The sequence below is a fragment of the Ceratotherium simum genome, chromosome 2 (genome assembly GCF_057802395.1).
Source record: "Ceratotherium simum simum isolate JZ-2026a chromosome 2, ASM5780239v1, whole genome shotgun sequence".
Taxonomy (NCBI): Eukaryota; Metazoa; Chordata; class Mammalia; order Perissodactyla; family Rhinocerotidae; genus Ceratotherium; species Ceratotherium simum.
Window position 1 is genome coordinate 16219304 of NC_141901.1, and position 14610 is coordinate 16233913.

The window sequence follows — 14610 nt, forward strand, 5'->3', positions numbered from 1 at the left end:
CTCCACGGACCCTAAGTTTGTAAAGATTTTGTCCAACAAGCCAACCATATTCATTGCATGATAATCCTTGTGCCAGTGACAACCGATGTTGTCACACTGAGTTGATACAATACCAGTCAAAAGCAAAGACACTTCTCATGGTAAACATGTACTTTTCATTAGACTTCTTTAAATATTGGAAATAGCTTACGCTACCCTCCCCATTAGGTGTCTGGGGACCCCTGGTTGGGAACTTCTGTGGGTTGATGTTGAGTGAGTGCCAACCAAGTCTAGTTCTCCCTTTTCACAGATGGGCAGACTGAGGCTGTTGGTTTTAAAGTGAATCGACTTCATCAAATTGACAAAGACTCTGAGTGGAAACTGAGATTTTTAAGTTTCCCCATTTTTGGTCTCTAACTCCTCATAGCACTAGACTTTCTAAAAAAATAAAATAAGGCTGGGATGGGCCGCCACTTGCCCCCTGAGGGAGCCTTTTCTGCTTGCAGCCTTGCCCTTTCTGTGGGATCTTGGAACTTGCAGTGCAGTGGCTGCCTGCTCCTCCCCCTGGGTCGAGGGGCCTGGACTTTCCGGCAAGAAGGAACCTGAGAGGTTGTCTGGTCCATGTTGTCCCTAACTGTGTTTCCCAGGATGTTAATTGCTATTTTGAGGGAAATGGCTTCTGTAGTCAATTACTTTTGAGAAAGGCAGGGTTAAACAAGGTAGACTGGTTTAGTTTAGTTTAGTTTAGTTTAGTTTTCCTTCAGGACTTCCCCGAGCCTTTCAAATGCCTTTGGGCTTGATGACCTGCCAGGAGGGTGAGATGGCATATTCTATCTCCCAAACTTATTGGACTGAATTCTCTTTTTCACCAGAGACCTATTAATACCTCATGGGACTCTGGGGTTCTGAGGAACTTAGTTTGGGACCTGTTAGTCCAGTCCACCATTTTCAGATGAAGAAACTGAAGTCCATGGAGTGACCAGCACTTGGTCCCACAAGTAGATGTGGCCTAGCCAGAGCTGAAACCAGCTTGCCAGGGTCTAATCCTGGACTTTTCAAATTTGGGTCTCTCCCTCCATACCTCATCCACCATGTACCTTAGTTTAATCCAGGAAAAAACTTTTCAATGGACCACAGAAGTGGAGGGAATTCTGCCCAGAGAGAGGCTGCTTCTGAGGCTTATGTGTGTCCTCAGCTAAACCTCCCAGGCTGGTGGGGGCAGGAGGGAACAGGAGGCAGGAACCCCCAGGACAAGGCATTGCACAGCCTGGGGGCTAGAAAGGGCTTGGCTCCCAGAGGCCCTGGATACTCACAGATCTAGGGAGCCAGTCTGCAGCAGAAAAGCCTCGAGGGCACCTTCCACACAAGCAAAAGCAGGCTCCCCTGGGCCCTGCAGTCTGGCTCCCTGGTGGGCGCCCCTGCCAGCCGGCATCTCGTGGCCTGGGCCAGTTGGAGACTATCTGCTGCTGGTGAGGGCTCCCAGGTGCCTGTCCCCACCAAGGCGGGGACGACATCTTCAGGAGGAAAAGAGGACCTGATTGCTTGATGAGTGGCACCCCCAGCTGACAGAGAGGGGTTGGGGGCTCCATGCTGATTTTCCCACTTGCTTGAAGAGTGTTCAAGGGGCTGCCAACAGTAGATAAACAGGTACTAGGTTCCCTTTTGAGAGCAGCCTCAGGCACCTAGAGAGAGAAAGGACACAAAAAATATAGAAAAATGAAGAGGGGGGATTTCCAGAGCAATAGCGCTGCCTTCCATTCAGCTGAGATGTACTGTCTTTCCCCTCTGCCCAAGCAGCTTCTGAGACTCTGGGGAGACCCTTTCCCACCCAACGCTGAGCCACTCTGATTGGCCAGGTTAGACCTCCACTGGCAAAGCAAGACCTTCCTCCCTCCCCGCCTGCCCCCCAGAGTGTGGGAGGGGCCACAGTGAGCAGCTGTCCTCTGTGCCCGAGGTGACCACCCACAGGGCAAGCCTTGTTTTGCTCTGAGCATTAGCGGGGGTGGGGTGGGGGAGCTCTGATTTGAGAGGGAAGCATTCTTGGGGGGTGCCCATGTGAGAGCACATTGGTGGGGCCATGTGTGGGACTCTCTCTGGAAGGCTAGTCCCTGCTATAACACAGCCAGAAATGTGGTTTCCAGGCCTGGAGTGGGGCTAGGGGCCGGGTCACTCACCAGCCTTGTAACTGTGGGCAAATTCCTAGACCTCCTTGGGTCTCAGCTTCTTCCTCTGCAAAATCTGACTTGGGAGATGATTTAAAGAATGTGAAGTGCTGCTCTAATGCACACGCTGGTACCTGCCTTTCACAACAGAGGCAGATGGCAGTGTTTAACTCCTGTCCCTGTGGACGTGACAGGGGAGCCGTGTGGGGAGAGATGCCCACAACCCAAGACCCCAGCGCATTGTCCTGAGTGAAAACCTCCTTAGAGAGTTTCTTCAACAAGTAAAATGCATTTCCACTCATTATCCTCATCTCACTTGATCAAGCTCATACCAGACCTGAGCTTAACCCTCGACTAAACCAGTCCTCAGACAATCTGTGACCTCTTGGAGGCTGTAGTGTAAGGAAATGGACCGGGGAGGTGGGGAGCAGCTTACCTGAGCTTAGGTGCCTTTGGTTGTTAATGGTAAGGAGGGAAACATTGGGCTGATCCAGGGCTTATTTCAGTTCCCATTAACAGAGAAGAGAGAGGTGATATTGGAGTAGATGGGCCGCATGAACAAAACAACCTCTCTTAACAGAGACTGGTTGGTCATGCCACCCCTTGACAAGACCCCTGTCTGGTCACCAACACCCTTTGGAGGCAGGTGACCACCTCTGAATCCTGGGACCACTGCTTACCAGCTGGGGAAACTTGGGCAAAGTAGTTAGCCTCTCTGAGCCTTGGTTTACTCATCTACAAAATGGGGATGATAATATCAGCTCTTAGGGTTGCCTTGTGAATTAGACTAAGTAACATATGCAAAGTCGGCTGATTCCAAAGTTAGGCTTTAACTGCTGCAAAGAGTTTATGGACTCGTGGAAGAGACAGAGAAAGAAACCCATCCAGAAGGTGCTGCAGACTGTGAGTGGTGTTGGGCCACAGGGAAGAGGTATTTTGCTCTGTCTGGGGGTGATCATGAGGGTCCCCCAGGTGAGGATGGAGGGACCTCCCGGGTGGGAAGTACAGACATGTTCACAGAACGTGGACACGTGGAGTGGAGCGATGTGAGTGAGCGTGGGGTGGATACAGGATGTGGGAGGAGATGAGACCAGAGAAACTGAAGAAGGTGGGTTGAGGAGCTTTCAGTGCTGAGAGTCGAAGTCATGGACCACATTTCACTGGTCACGAGGACTATAAGCCGGGAAGGCGTGATGGGATTTGGGTTTTAGAAAGATCACCAGCAGCTGTAAAGAGAAGGGATTGGAGCAGGGAGGCCAGGAAGAAGGCAGGTTCAGTTCTGTGATGGGGATCCTGGCGCTCTGGACTGAGGTAGAGGCAGCGGAGACAGGAGAGGGGGTGGCTGCAAGAGATGGAACAGGGCAGCATCGCTGTCTTGGAGGGCGAGGGAGAGGGAGTCTGTGAGGTTGCTGGCTTGGGTGGTTGATGACGCTGTTCTCTGGGAGAGGGTTCAGAGAAGGGAAACGTGGTCCGTTCAGTTCCTAACATGTCCAGTTGAAGTGTCTGAACAGGGGGAGGTGTCCTCCACCCAGTTATGTAGCACATAGTAGGAACTTTATAACCGTCTGTTGAATAAATATAGTTGGGCTCCAGGTCTGGAGCTCAGCAGAGGGCAGCCTCATGAAGGTGTAGAGTGGGGGTCTTCAGCATATGGGGGTGGATGGCACGGATGTCTTGGGTTTAGATGTCCCTCTGGGAGTCTGCACAATGTAAGAATGGGGGGCAGAGCTCCAGGGGACAGACCAGGGGCAGGAAGAGGAGCCGAGAAGGAGCAGTTAGAGAAGAGTGAGGATAACCAGGAAAGGGCGAGGTCCTGGAAGCTGAGGGAAGAGGCAGATCCAGGAGGGGCTGAGTGACAAAGAGGGAGAGGCCTGAGTGCCCTGAATCCCACAGCCCCCGCCCTGGCCCCTGGGGCAGGGGGCAATATCTATACAGTTGCACAGATTATAGCTGTTTTTTTGTTGTTGTTGTTGAGGAAGATCAGCCCTGAGCTAACATCAATGCCAATCCTCCTCTTTTTGCTGAGGAAGACCTGCCCTGGGCTAACATCCATGACCATCTTTCTCCACTTTATATGGGACGCCGCCACAGCATGGCCAGACAAGCGGTGCCTCAGTGCGCGCCCGGGATCCGAACCGGGGCCGCCAGCAGCGGAGCGCGCGCACTTAACCGCTACACCACCGGCCGGCCCCTGTCACTGTTCTTATATAAAGGAAAGACTCATTCAGAACCAGAATGAGCAACATTGCCGCTTTTTAACATTATTTTTTATTAATAAACCTCCACAGAATTTGCATTCGTTTTAAGCCACGTGGCTGCATGTGCAGGCCCTGGAGTTACCTGCGAGGCTTAATGGAGACTCAGGAACTCAGTAGAGAAAAGTGGTTACGTGTGTGGTCCTTGGAGGCAGGCAGCGGTTCCATTTGGCCTCCACCACTTACTCGCTCTGGGTGTGAATCCTGACTCTACCACCTACTGTAGTGTAGGTTACTTGACCTTTCTACGGCTTAGGTCTTCATCTAGAAATGTGAGTTCTTACTGAAGAGCATTATTGAGAGAATTCCATGAAATGAAGCATGCAAAGCACTTGGCATAGTCTTGGCATATTAACATTCAGGAAACGTTAGCTATAATAATAATAATAATTATTATTATTATTATTAATCCATTCAACAAATATTTATTGAGTGCCTACTATATGCTAGGCAATATTCTAGGGCAGAGCTGTCCGGTAGAAATATAATGCAAGCCACATATATATTTTCAAATTACATATAATAGTCACACTCTAAAAATACATAATAAATTACCTAGAGTAGTCAATACAAATATATAATAATATATTTTATTTAACCCAATATATCCAAAATATTATCATTTCAACATGTAATCAATATAAAAAATTTTAGTGAGATTTTTACATTCTCGTCTTGTACTACCACTTTGAAACCCAGTGTGTGGCCACCCTATTAAACAGCGCTGTTCTAGGGGCTGGAGATACACTGATAAATACGAAGAGAGTCCTTGCCCTCATGAAGCTTACATTTTGGAAGGAGAGATGGACAATAAGAAAGAAAATAAGTTATTGAATAAAATAGTTATTAACTATAATATCTAACTCCCACCCCACCCAGGCATAGAGGTCAGACTCAGAGGGCTGAGATATATTTTACTGACTTTCTGTCTCTACTCAGTGTGGGGTACTGTTTGCCCAGTTCTATCTCCCTGATGTCCAGGAGATTATAACCCTGTTCCCTGCAGGGGACAATCTCCAAAAGCAGGGAAGATGCTTACTGAGCTGGTGAACTTAAAAACAGTCAGGTCTTAAGTAAAAATAAAAATAATCATAATATTGGTTGTGAATATGATTAAATCATATCCATTTTGAAGAGCCACTTCTTTTATTTGAGTTCTACAGAGGTAAGGCAGTGCTAAGTTGCCCTACAAAATTAAGTCGCAGAGAGAATATTGATACTCTTGGAAAGAAAGTTTTTCTCTGAATTATTTTTATAATTTATTATAATGAATTCTTTTCTGTTTATGAAAATAGAACATTGTAAAAAGCCCTAAAATATCAAAAAGTATAAAGAAAAAAAACTACCCAAATCCCCAAATTCAGAGGTGAACATTTTGATATCTTTTCTGTCTTATTTTATATACAGATAGATAACTATAAATGTAGATATTTGCTGATTCACATATGTTTTATATACTTAAGATTAAACTGCAAATTCTGTTTCATATTTTTTTTGCTTAATATTATTGCATGAGAATATTCCTAATTACACATTTCAAGATAAAGTTTACTTCTGATGGCTACATAATGCTCACCTTATAGAGGTACCATAATTTCTTTTCTAGTTGGTCATTTGGGTTGTTCCAATATTTCGCTACTATAAATAATGCTGAATGAACTTCCTTTTACTCAAATCTTTGTCCTCATTTTTTATCTCCTCAGCATAGATCTTAAGAAAGACATTGTTTTGTCAGGTGCTATCAACACACTTCAGACTTTTGCTTCATAATGTCAAAGTGTGAGTCTGTTTCTGGACACTCTATTCTATTTGTCTCTCCTTTCACCAATACCACACTGTCTGAATTAGAGTAATTTTATTATAAGTCTTGACATCTGCTAGCACAAGTCCTCCAGCATTGTTCTTCTTTTTTAAGATTGTCTTGACTATTTTATATCCTTTACATATCTGTATAAACTTCAGAATCAGCTTGTCACTTTCTACCAGAAAGAAAACTTGTTGTAATTTAGATTGGAATGTAGTGAATACTGTTACGGGTTAAGCTGTGTCTCCAAAAACTCTTTTGTTGACGTTCTAACCCTCAGTGCCTCAGAATGAGATGAACTTATTTGGAAATAGGATTGTTGTAGATGTAATTAGTTAAAATGAAGTCATACTGGAGTAGGGTGAGTCCCTAATCCAATACGACTGGTGTCCTTAGAAGAAGAGGAAATGTGGACACAGACATGCACACAGTGAGAAGGCCACGTGAAGATTGGAGTTGTGCTGCCACAAGCCAACTACCAGAAGCTAGGAGAGAAGCCTGAAACATAACCTCCCCAAATAACTTCCCATGGAGCATGACCCTGCTTACACCTTAATTTCAGACTTCTGGCCTGCAGAACTGTGAAACAATAAATTTTTGTTTGGTAAGCCCCCTAGCTTGTAGTACTTTGTTACCATAGCCTTTGCAAACTAAAAGAAACACATAGATCAATTATGGAGGCCTTGACACTTTAACAATATTGAGTCTTCTAATCTAAGAACATGGTATATCCCTGCCCTTATTTATATCTTCTTTAATTTGTCTCAATAATGTTTTGTAATTTTCAATGTAGAAGTCTTGCTAATAATCTTTTGTAAGATTTATTCCTAGGCATTTGATATTTTTTGATGCTTTTATTCATGGTACTGTTTTATGTTTCACTTTTTATTTGTTTGTTGCTAAGTATATAGAAATATAATAGATTTTTATATATTGATTTTGTGGCCAGAAGCCTTGCTAAATTTACTTCTTAATTTTAAGAGTTTGTATTTTCTTTTGGATTTTTCTGTAATCATGTAATCTGCAAATAATAATTTTATTTCTTCCATTACTTATACTTTTTTTTTTTCTTTTTCTAGCTTTATTGCACTGGATAGGACTTCCACTATAACACTGAATAGAAGTGGTGATACTGGACATCCTTCCTTGTTGCCAAACTCTGGAAAAGTGTTCAATATGTTTTTTTGTAAATACCTTTTATCAGACAAAGAAAGTTTAGGGTCTGTTTTTATACTATCCATTATGTTACTGTGGGAGACCAAAATTGGCCACCTCAAAATATGTCTCTTTACCTTGATTATTTTCTCTGAAGTACATTTGAACTTCCCCTCTCAAACTGCCTAAAGAATTTAACATAGAAGGCCTGTTCCAGGAAGGAGCCACTACTATATGATGGCTGTAGTATAATGTAAAATAGATGCGATAAGAAAGGCACCAACAAACCCATCTTATCAAAAATTCTGTCTCTCCAGCCACGTTCTCTATAGGTGGCCCTGTAAAGAGTCGTCTGACAAACATTTGTATTTCCATTTCCATGTGAATTGTCTTCTTCCCCTCTGAAATCCCAAACCACTACCCCAGCATCCTCCTTTGTCTATCTAAATATGCTATTTAAGGTGAAAACCTCTGCCATTTGTGGAGAAACTCAGTTTCCCTCGTATCTCCCATGCATACATGTTATTAAACTTTGTTTGGTTTTCTCCTCCTATTCGGTCTCATGAGTCAATTTGATTTGTAGCCCAGCCGGAAAGTACCCAGAGTGGGCAGAGGATAGTCTTCCTCCCCTTCATTACATTGATCTGGTTGTTTATTTTTGCATTAGTTCCTCTCTATTTTAATTATTATAACCTTATAATACAATTTTATATTTTGTAGAATAAGTTCCCTCTCTTAATTCTTCTTTTACAAAATTTTTCTCTTGAATGTTTTTGCCTATATATGGAATCCTGACTGAAATTACATTTAAATATTTAAATTGAAGGAAAATTTTCATCTTCATAATATACAATAAGTGTCAGGAGCACTGAGTAAATATTTCTCCATTTACTTAGGTCTTTTTTCATGTACATGGTGGAGTGGGTTCTTTTTCATATAGCTCCTACATTTTTAAAAAATTATGAAATGTATTATACGTATATTATACATATTAATTATACTCCTTTTTAATAATTATTAAAATTATCTGATATTAACATTTATCTGAAATAATACTTCAGAACTTATAAACCATTGTTAAATGAATATGGTTATGTAAAGTGTTCTTGTGCAGTCCCTAATTTTGGTAGGACTACCCTGCGCTTTCACCATTTTGTAATGTGTTGGCTGTTACCTGTTAGATTTGAGAAAGATATTTTTATCATATTAAGGAAGACTCTACTTCTAGGTACAGTTTTGAATTTTCTCAAATACCACTCTAGCTTCCATTGAAGAACTGTAATTTTTAACTGAACTAAAAGTGCGAGGATTACTAATTTATTTTGTCATAGTCTCTCATATGTCTTAAGCAAATCATTAATATAGCACTGAGCACTTTCTGTCTTTTCTCAAGATCAAAAACCGTCACAAACGTGACATCATGTCTCAGTGATCCTCCAATATCTTTCTCCCTGAATCTGCTCTTGCTTTGTAGATGAGAAAATGACTTGGCCGCGATAACAGAGATTATCTACAGACAGGTTAAAGTTAGGTGTCCTCTCCTTGTATTGGTGACGGCCTCCCACAGAGCAGGCATGGCAGAGTAGGAGGGAGAGCATTAAAATATTTTCCTAATCCCAGTCATTTCCCTGTGATTAGGATTACGAGACGAAAAGCTGCAGTTTGGACTCGGGCATGGGAACAGATGCCTAGCAGGCTCAGGCTATTTACGGGGTGAGTGGGCCTCTGAGGCAGTGAAGTCTGGAGTCCCTGTCCCCTCCCAGTGGGCTCCCTGCCTGCCAGCCGGGGGGAGCGGTGCCCGCTGACCCTGACCAGGTAAGAACCACACTTCCATTCTCCTTGAGACTTAGTCAATTCAGGTGTGTGTGGCATAGGAGAGCACGGCATACACGTGTTCACACGTGAGTGTCTACGTGCGTGCTGGAGTGTGCAGAGAGGCACAACAAGGAAACAAGGTGGCTGCTCTCTGAAGGTGCCCAGTTGTCATGTTGCGTGACTGTGTGTATCTCTGTGTCCTCTCCCTGCCTGTTTTTGCACGCTTCTCTCTCATTATCTTCTCTCCCCTCCCCCATCCATTTCTTCTTCTGAAGCTATTTTACCTCCAAATCTCCAGGCTCACACAGAATTGAAGTACGAGGTCCACACCACTGTCTGTGATCAATGACCATTTTGGGAAGAGGGAGGCGGGGCAGGGGCAAGGAGGCCTGGGCATCGGGGGGAGATGGGAGTCAGTCAGGAAGCCTGGGTGCAGTCCTGGGGCAGGACTGGCTGTACTGAGTGAATGAACCAAAACTCTTGGAAATGACCTTGATCCTCTTAGCAGGCAGTGGCCCTCTCTTCTCCTCTTAGGGATCCTTACCTGATAGGAATTTTTTTTCTTTGTTTAACCATCTGGCATTTAGTCAATACCTTTTATGTGGCAGGCATGTTAGGGGCCAGGGACACAGATACGGATCAGGAAGTGCTCTGTGAAGTGTCAGATGTTGACAACTCAGTGTGATAAGTGCTCTGGCAGAAGCGGGCCCCAGCGGCTCTGACCCAGGTTAGGAGGACTGTGAGGGTGTTGGGGAAGGCTTCCCTGGGAGGCGATGTTTGTGCTGAGTGTGGAAGGTCTGGCAGGAGACAGCCAAATTGGTATGTGTATGCAGAGTGAAGCAGGGCGTTTCAGGCTGAAGGAAAGCCTGGGCGAAGGCAAGAAGACACGAATCAGTCGGGGGCACTAGAAGCAACTGAATATGGTGGACATGCAGGATAGGCTGTCGGGTGGTGAGAGCTGAGGCTGGGGGGACCTGAGCGCCATACGAAGGAGTCTGAGTTTTAACCCCAGGACTTGTGCTTCTCAAAACTGACTAGGCCTCCAAATCACTTGGGCAGCTTATTAGGAAACAGATTCCCGGGCCTTACTCCAGCCTAAAGAATCAGAATCTCCACGAGTGAGACCTCAGAATCAGCCTTTCACCGGCGTCCCCATCCCAGGAGAGTCTACACAGGCACAGGGCAGACCAGCCCTTGGGAAGTCGTGGGAGGGTTCTAAGTAGGGGAGAGGCAGGTGCATGGGAGACCAGTCCCATTGCTCCTTGGGCCTCTGCTGGAAAGAAAGGATGAGGGCCTGAGAGGGCCCTGGGGCCGCGAACTGTGTCCCCAGGAGCTGCTGCTGGGATCTGTTGCCCCCATATGCTCCTCAGACCATGTGCCTCATGACCAGGATAGGAGCGACCAGGAAATTTGGGTTTCCAGTTGGATAAGCTCCTTCAGGCAGTACAGTGAAGGGATGGCAGAGGTGTCCCTCCCACCCCCTTCCCGCCCCATCTGGCTCTAACGCTGTGACCTTGGACTTTCTCTCATCTATCCCTTCATCCTAAGTGTAACCCAATTTCTACATCCCTCATGGCTCCTTTTTCCAGCTGAGTGATCAGAGCACGCTGGGGGCAGATGGGGAGGAGGGGTGAGGCTTGTGTTTTCATCCGGGCTAAGTGGAAGGAGGCTTCTTGGGATGGTGGGTTTCCCTAGTTGTCCAAATGGAGGAAGGGAACTATGTGATTGCTACTTACCACATATTTGTGTTCCTCCTAGATTTCTCTCCAAAAGATGGCAATGAAAGAGTCTGATACATAAGGACATGAGGTAGTTCCCCAGCCCAGACAAGTTCCATGCTTACGGACTGAGCCACATTTGAGGGACTCTCCACTTCACAGAATGGAATCCAGTTTCCTCACCTGGACCCCAGAGGCCCTCAACCAGGCCACACCACCCCTGCTCTGCACCTTGGCCCTCCCCTTGCCTCTCCCAGTTTAACTTTTATGCTTAGTAACACTGAAACCAGGCAGTTCCACATCTATGCCTGTGTTTATGCTGATTTCTCCATCCGAAATGCCTTCTCCCACCCCTCCTTCTCTGTCTGGCTAATTCCTGCTCCTTCTCCAAGATCTGGCTCTCTGTGATATCCCCTCTACCCAACACGCACCTCAATCCCGCCGTTCCTGTGAGCCGACCTACACTCCCAGCCTACCCCTACCTCGATGGGAGCACTTACCCAGGAAGTTTATGTGACGGCCCCTCCCCTGGCCCTGCTTGACCAGAAATTCCTCAAGGACAGGGTCTACGGGATTATATTTGGTCTCGCCAGAGCCTAGCACATACTAGGAGCTCAGCAGATATTTGCTGAACCCAACAGAATCCAGATGAATGAAAAGGGCCCTCAGACATGTGAATGTCGTGATAACTTAATAGTATTCTGAGGATTTGCTTATTGGTATTTTTAGGACAGGTGGCTTTTAAAGCCTCTATATAGATGTGACACCCCATCCCCCTATATTAAGTGTAAAATAACAAATTTAATGAGTAAACTGAAGGTGATTATTTGCATCTTAAAAGGTTGGGGGGCAGGTTTCCTTTAAACATTAAGCTTTTGCTGGAACTTTCAGAAACTTGCCTTACAGATCATTAACTTCTGGCAGAAGGGGTGGGAGCAGGAGTCAGGGAGAAGTCACCTCTGAGAGTCTGAGCTCCGAGACGCCTCTGAAAGGAAGAAGCAAGGCAGGAGATCTTGGAGCCAGGCAGGATTGGGTTCAGATTGTGACTATACTAGCTGTGCGGCCTTGGGGAAGTCCCTTAACCTCTCTGTACCCCGATTTCCTTATCCCTAAAGTGGGGAGACACTATACTCACTTTGCAGGGTTGTTGTAGAGATCTAAAAGATCCTGTGTGGAGTACCTTAGCTCACACGTGGTCCCCAATAATAGTAACATATCCTTGTTGTTAGGTTTGACATTGCACACGGAGAGGAAGGAGTCTTGCGAAGTGCACAGGATTTTACCTTGGACGGCAGGAATAAGGCAGGCAGGAAGGATCCAGAAAGGAAGAGCCAGACCACCACGGCAGTGTATTTTGACTATTACAGCACTTCACAATTATTTTGATTTTTTAAACTACATCATTCCATGTTGAATGCACAGAATGCTGGCGACAGCACTGTGCAGTGTGGCTGACATGAGGGTCCTGGACTCTAGAAGGCCTGCCACTTACTAGCTCTGTGACCTTGGGCAGACCACCTGACTCAGCTTCCCTCATCTGGAAAAAGGAGACAGTAAACAGTACCCATCTGTTGCAGTTGCCATATGAGATGAGGAACCGATAGCTCTTAGCCCAATGCCCCCAGGCGGGGTGACAGCACGCCCTCCTCGTGGTACGGTACTGCATTATGAAGTGCTCAGTACTAATAACAGTGTCAGTGTCCTGTTGAAGGAAGTGCTTGCTCTGGGAATATGGAGTGTGGAGATTAACTGCAAGAGCACTGGCCCCAGACTCCGGAGATGACCTGGCAGAGAGCTGTGTGATCTTGGGCTTGTTCTGTAACACAGAGGGTTGGCCTGAGATAATCTCTCAGGTTCCTAAATTAGCCCAAGGCCAATCTAGGCACAGCTCCCCCAAGAGCTGCTCTCAGGCCTGGATGCTCTTGCCCTGCCCAGAGGCCCCAACCTTCCCCAGGGAAACTCCTACTCCCTCAAGAGACGGCCTCCTCTGCACACCGTCCTTCCCTCCACCTGGCTACACAGCACTCAGCACACTGTGTGCTCCTTCCTCTTGCTGTGCCTGTCATCTAGATGGTGACTGCCGTGCTCAAGCACAAATGCGAAAGCAGCCCATGCTGGAAAGTGAATCTGGCAGGCCGAAGGAAAGATGAATGGGTACTTTCCCTTTGTAGAGATTTCCGGAATCTCCTGGGTCCTAACTCTGATTGTTTCTCGTCCTTTGCGCAAAAATAAATTTGGAAATAGGTGTGGCTCCATCACCTCCCTCTGGGTGGAAACAGAAAGAAAACTCCGTTGGTTTGGGCCACAGCTGCAGGTCAAGCCCTTTGTGGCTGCTTCCCCAGGTCTGGAAAAGATGACAAGGTCTCCAGAGGAGTCCCCAGGACCTTGAGAACCAGTCCCTACCCAAGGCGGCTGGCCGTGCAGGCACCGGGCTCTTCCTTTAGCAGGGCGGGAGAGGGAACCCACCTCCACTCCGGCGTACCCTCGCGCCTGTGGAAAGCGGAAACGAATGACCTTGACCTCGGAGGAAACGGCGCCCTAGGCCGTTGGGGTGGCACCTCGGAGAGGGCGCCCGACTCCTCTGGAAAAGTTGTCTACACAAAGGGCATTCCTCCGCTTCCCCCACCGATGGCCGAGCCTCCTCCGCCCCCCCCCCCCCACCGGGTGTCGAGTTACGCGGTCCCGGTGAAGCTCAGCAAGAACGCGGTGTTTCCCTGGCTTGCGCTCGCCGCAGCCTCCCCGGCCGGCGCTGGCCGGGCGGACGCGACTGACCCGGCGCGCCCTCGCCCTGCAGCCCGCGCTCCCCCGCCAGGGGTCGGGCCGCGGCCCGGAAGGCGGCCCCACCCCCGAGCGCCCCGAGTCCCCGCGCGGGGCCCCGCGGCCCCGTCGTCTCCACACTCGGGCCGGGGCCTCGCTTTCCCTCCCGCCCCTTTGACGTCCGGGAGGCGCGCGCTCCCTCGCCGCCGAGAGAAGCGGCTCCGCTGGGCTCGGGCGTCCGGGCGGCGACGGGACCCGCGGCCTGCGGCGGAGGGGGGCCGGGGGCAGGCCCCGCTTCTCCAGCCCCTTCCGCTCCCCTCCTTCCCGCCCTCTCCGCTCCCTCTCCTCCTTTCCCGGCCCTGGAAGGCGCCCGGCTTGGCCTCTCCCCCGTTAATGGCAAAGCCGTGAACTAGCAGCCGATGCCACTTCCTTCCCGGCCCGCGCCCGGCCCCCCGACCCCGCTCCCCGCCTCGACCCGGAGGGAGGCCGCGGCCCCGCAGAGCCGGGAGCCCTTCCCCGGACCCCGGGCCGGGCGCGCCCCTCGGGGCGAGACCTGCGGGCCGCACTCCCGGAGCCCCCGACCCCTGCCGCGGGCCCGGGAGGCAGACAGGGCTAGAGGAGCGCCTCGCCTCCCCGACGGCTGCAGGGGATGGAGGCGGCGGCCGACCCTGCCGGCGGCGGCCCTCAGTGAGTACGGGGGAGGCGAGGGGGCGGGAGCGCAGAGCGGGGCTCGGAAGGGTCGCGGGGGAGGCCCGCCCCGCACGTCCATCTTCATTTCAGCTTTTCTGAGTTACAGCAAATACAGTCCTTGGGCCCTGGAATCAGGCGGCTCCAATCAGCCCGGAAGACTGTGCCCCAAGTCCCGCCATGGAAGGCTCTCATTCCTTAAGGGCTCCGGAGACGGATTATCTCTGGAATGCTGTTCCCGAGTTTTCCCAGTCAGAAAGTTCTTTTAATTTGACTGA

At 48.3% G+C, this 14610-nt stretch overlaps 1 protein-coding gene across 2 annotated transcripts in view; it reads left to right on the forward strand.

Moving 5' to 3' along the window:
• The first annotated feature begins 13755 nt into the window (after positions 1-13755).
• The window catches only part of KIAA1614 (KIAA1614 ortholog), a 37356-nt gene continuing 36501 nt past the window's right edge, over positions 13756-14610 (forward strand). For both annotated transcript variants that reach the window (XM_087438680.1, XM_087438684.1), the window contains exon 1: positions 13756-14332. In XM_087438680.1, coding sequence (XP_087294806.1) covers positions 14295-14332 — 38 coding nt within the window. In that variant the 5' untranslated portion in view covers positions 13756-14294. The remainder of the gene's footprint in view (positions 14333-14610) is intronic.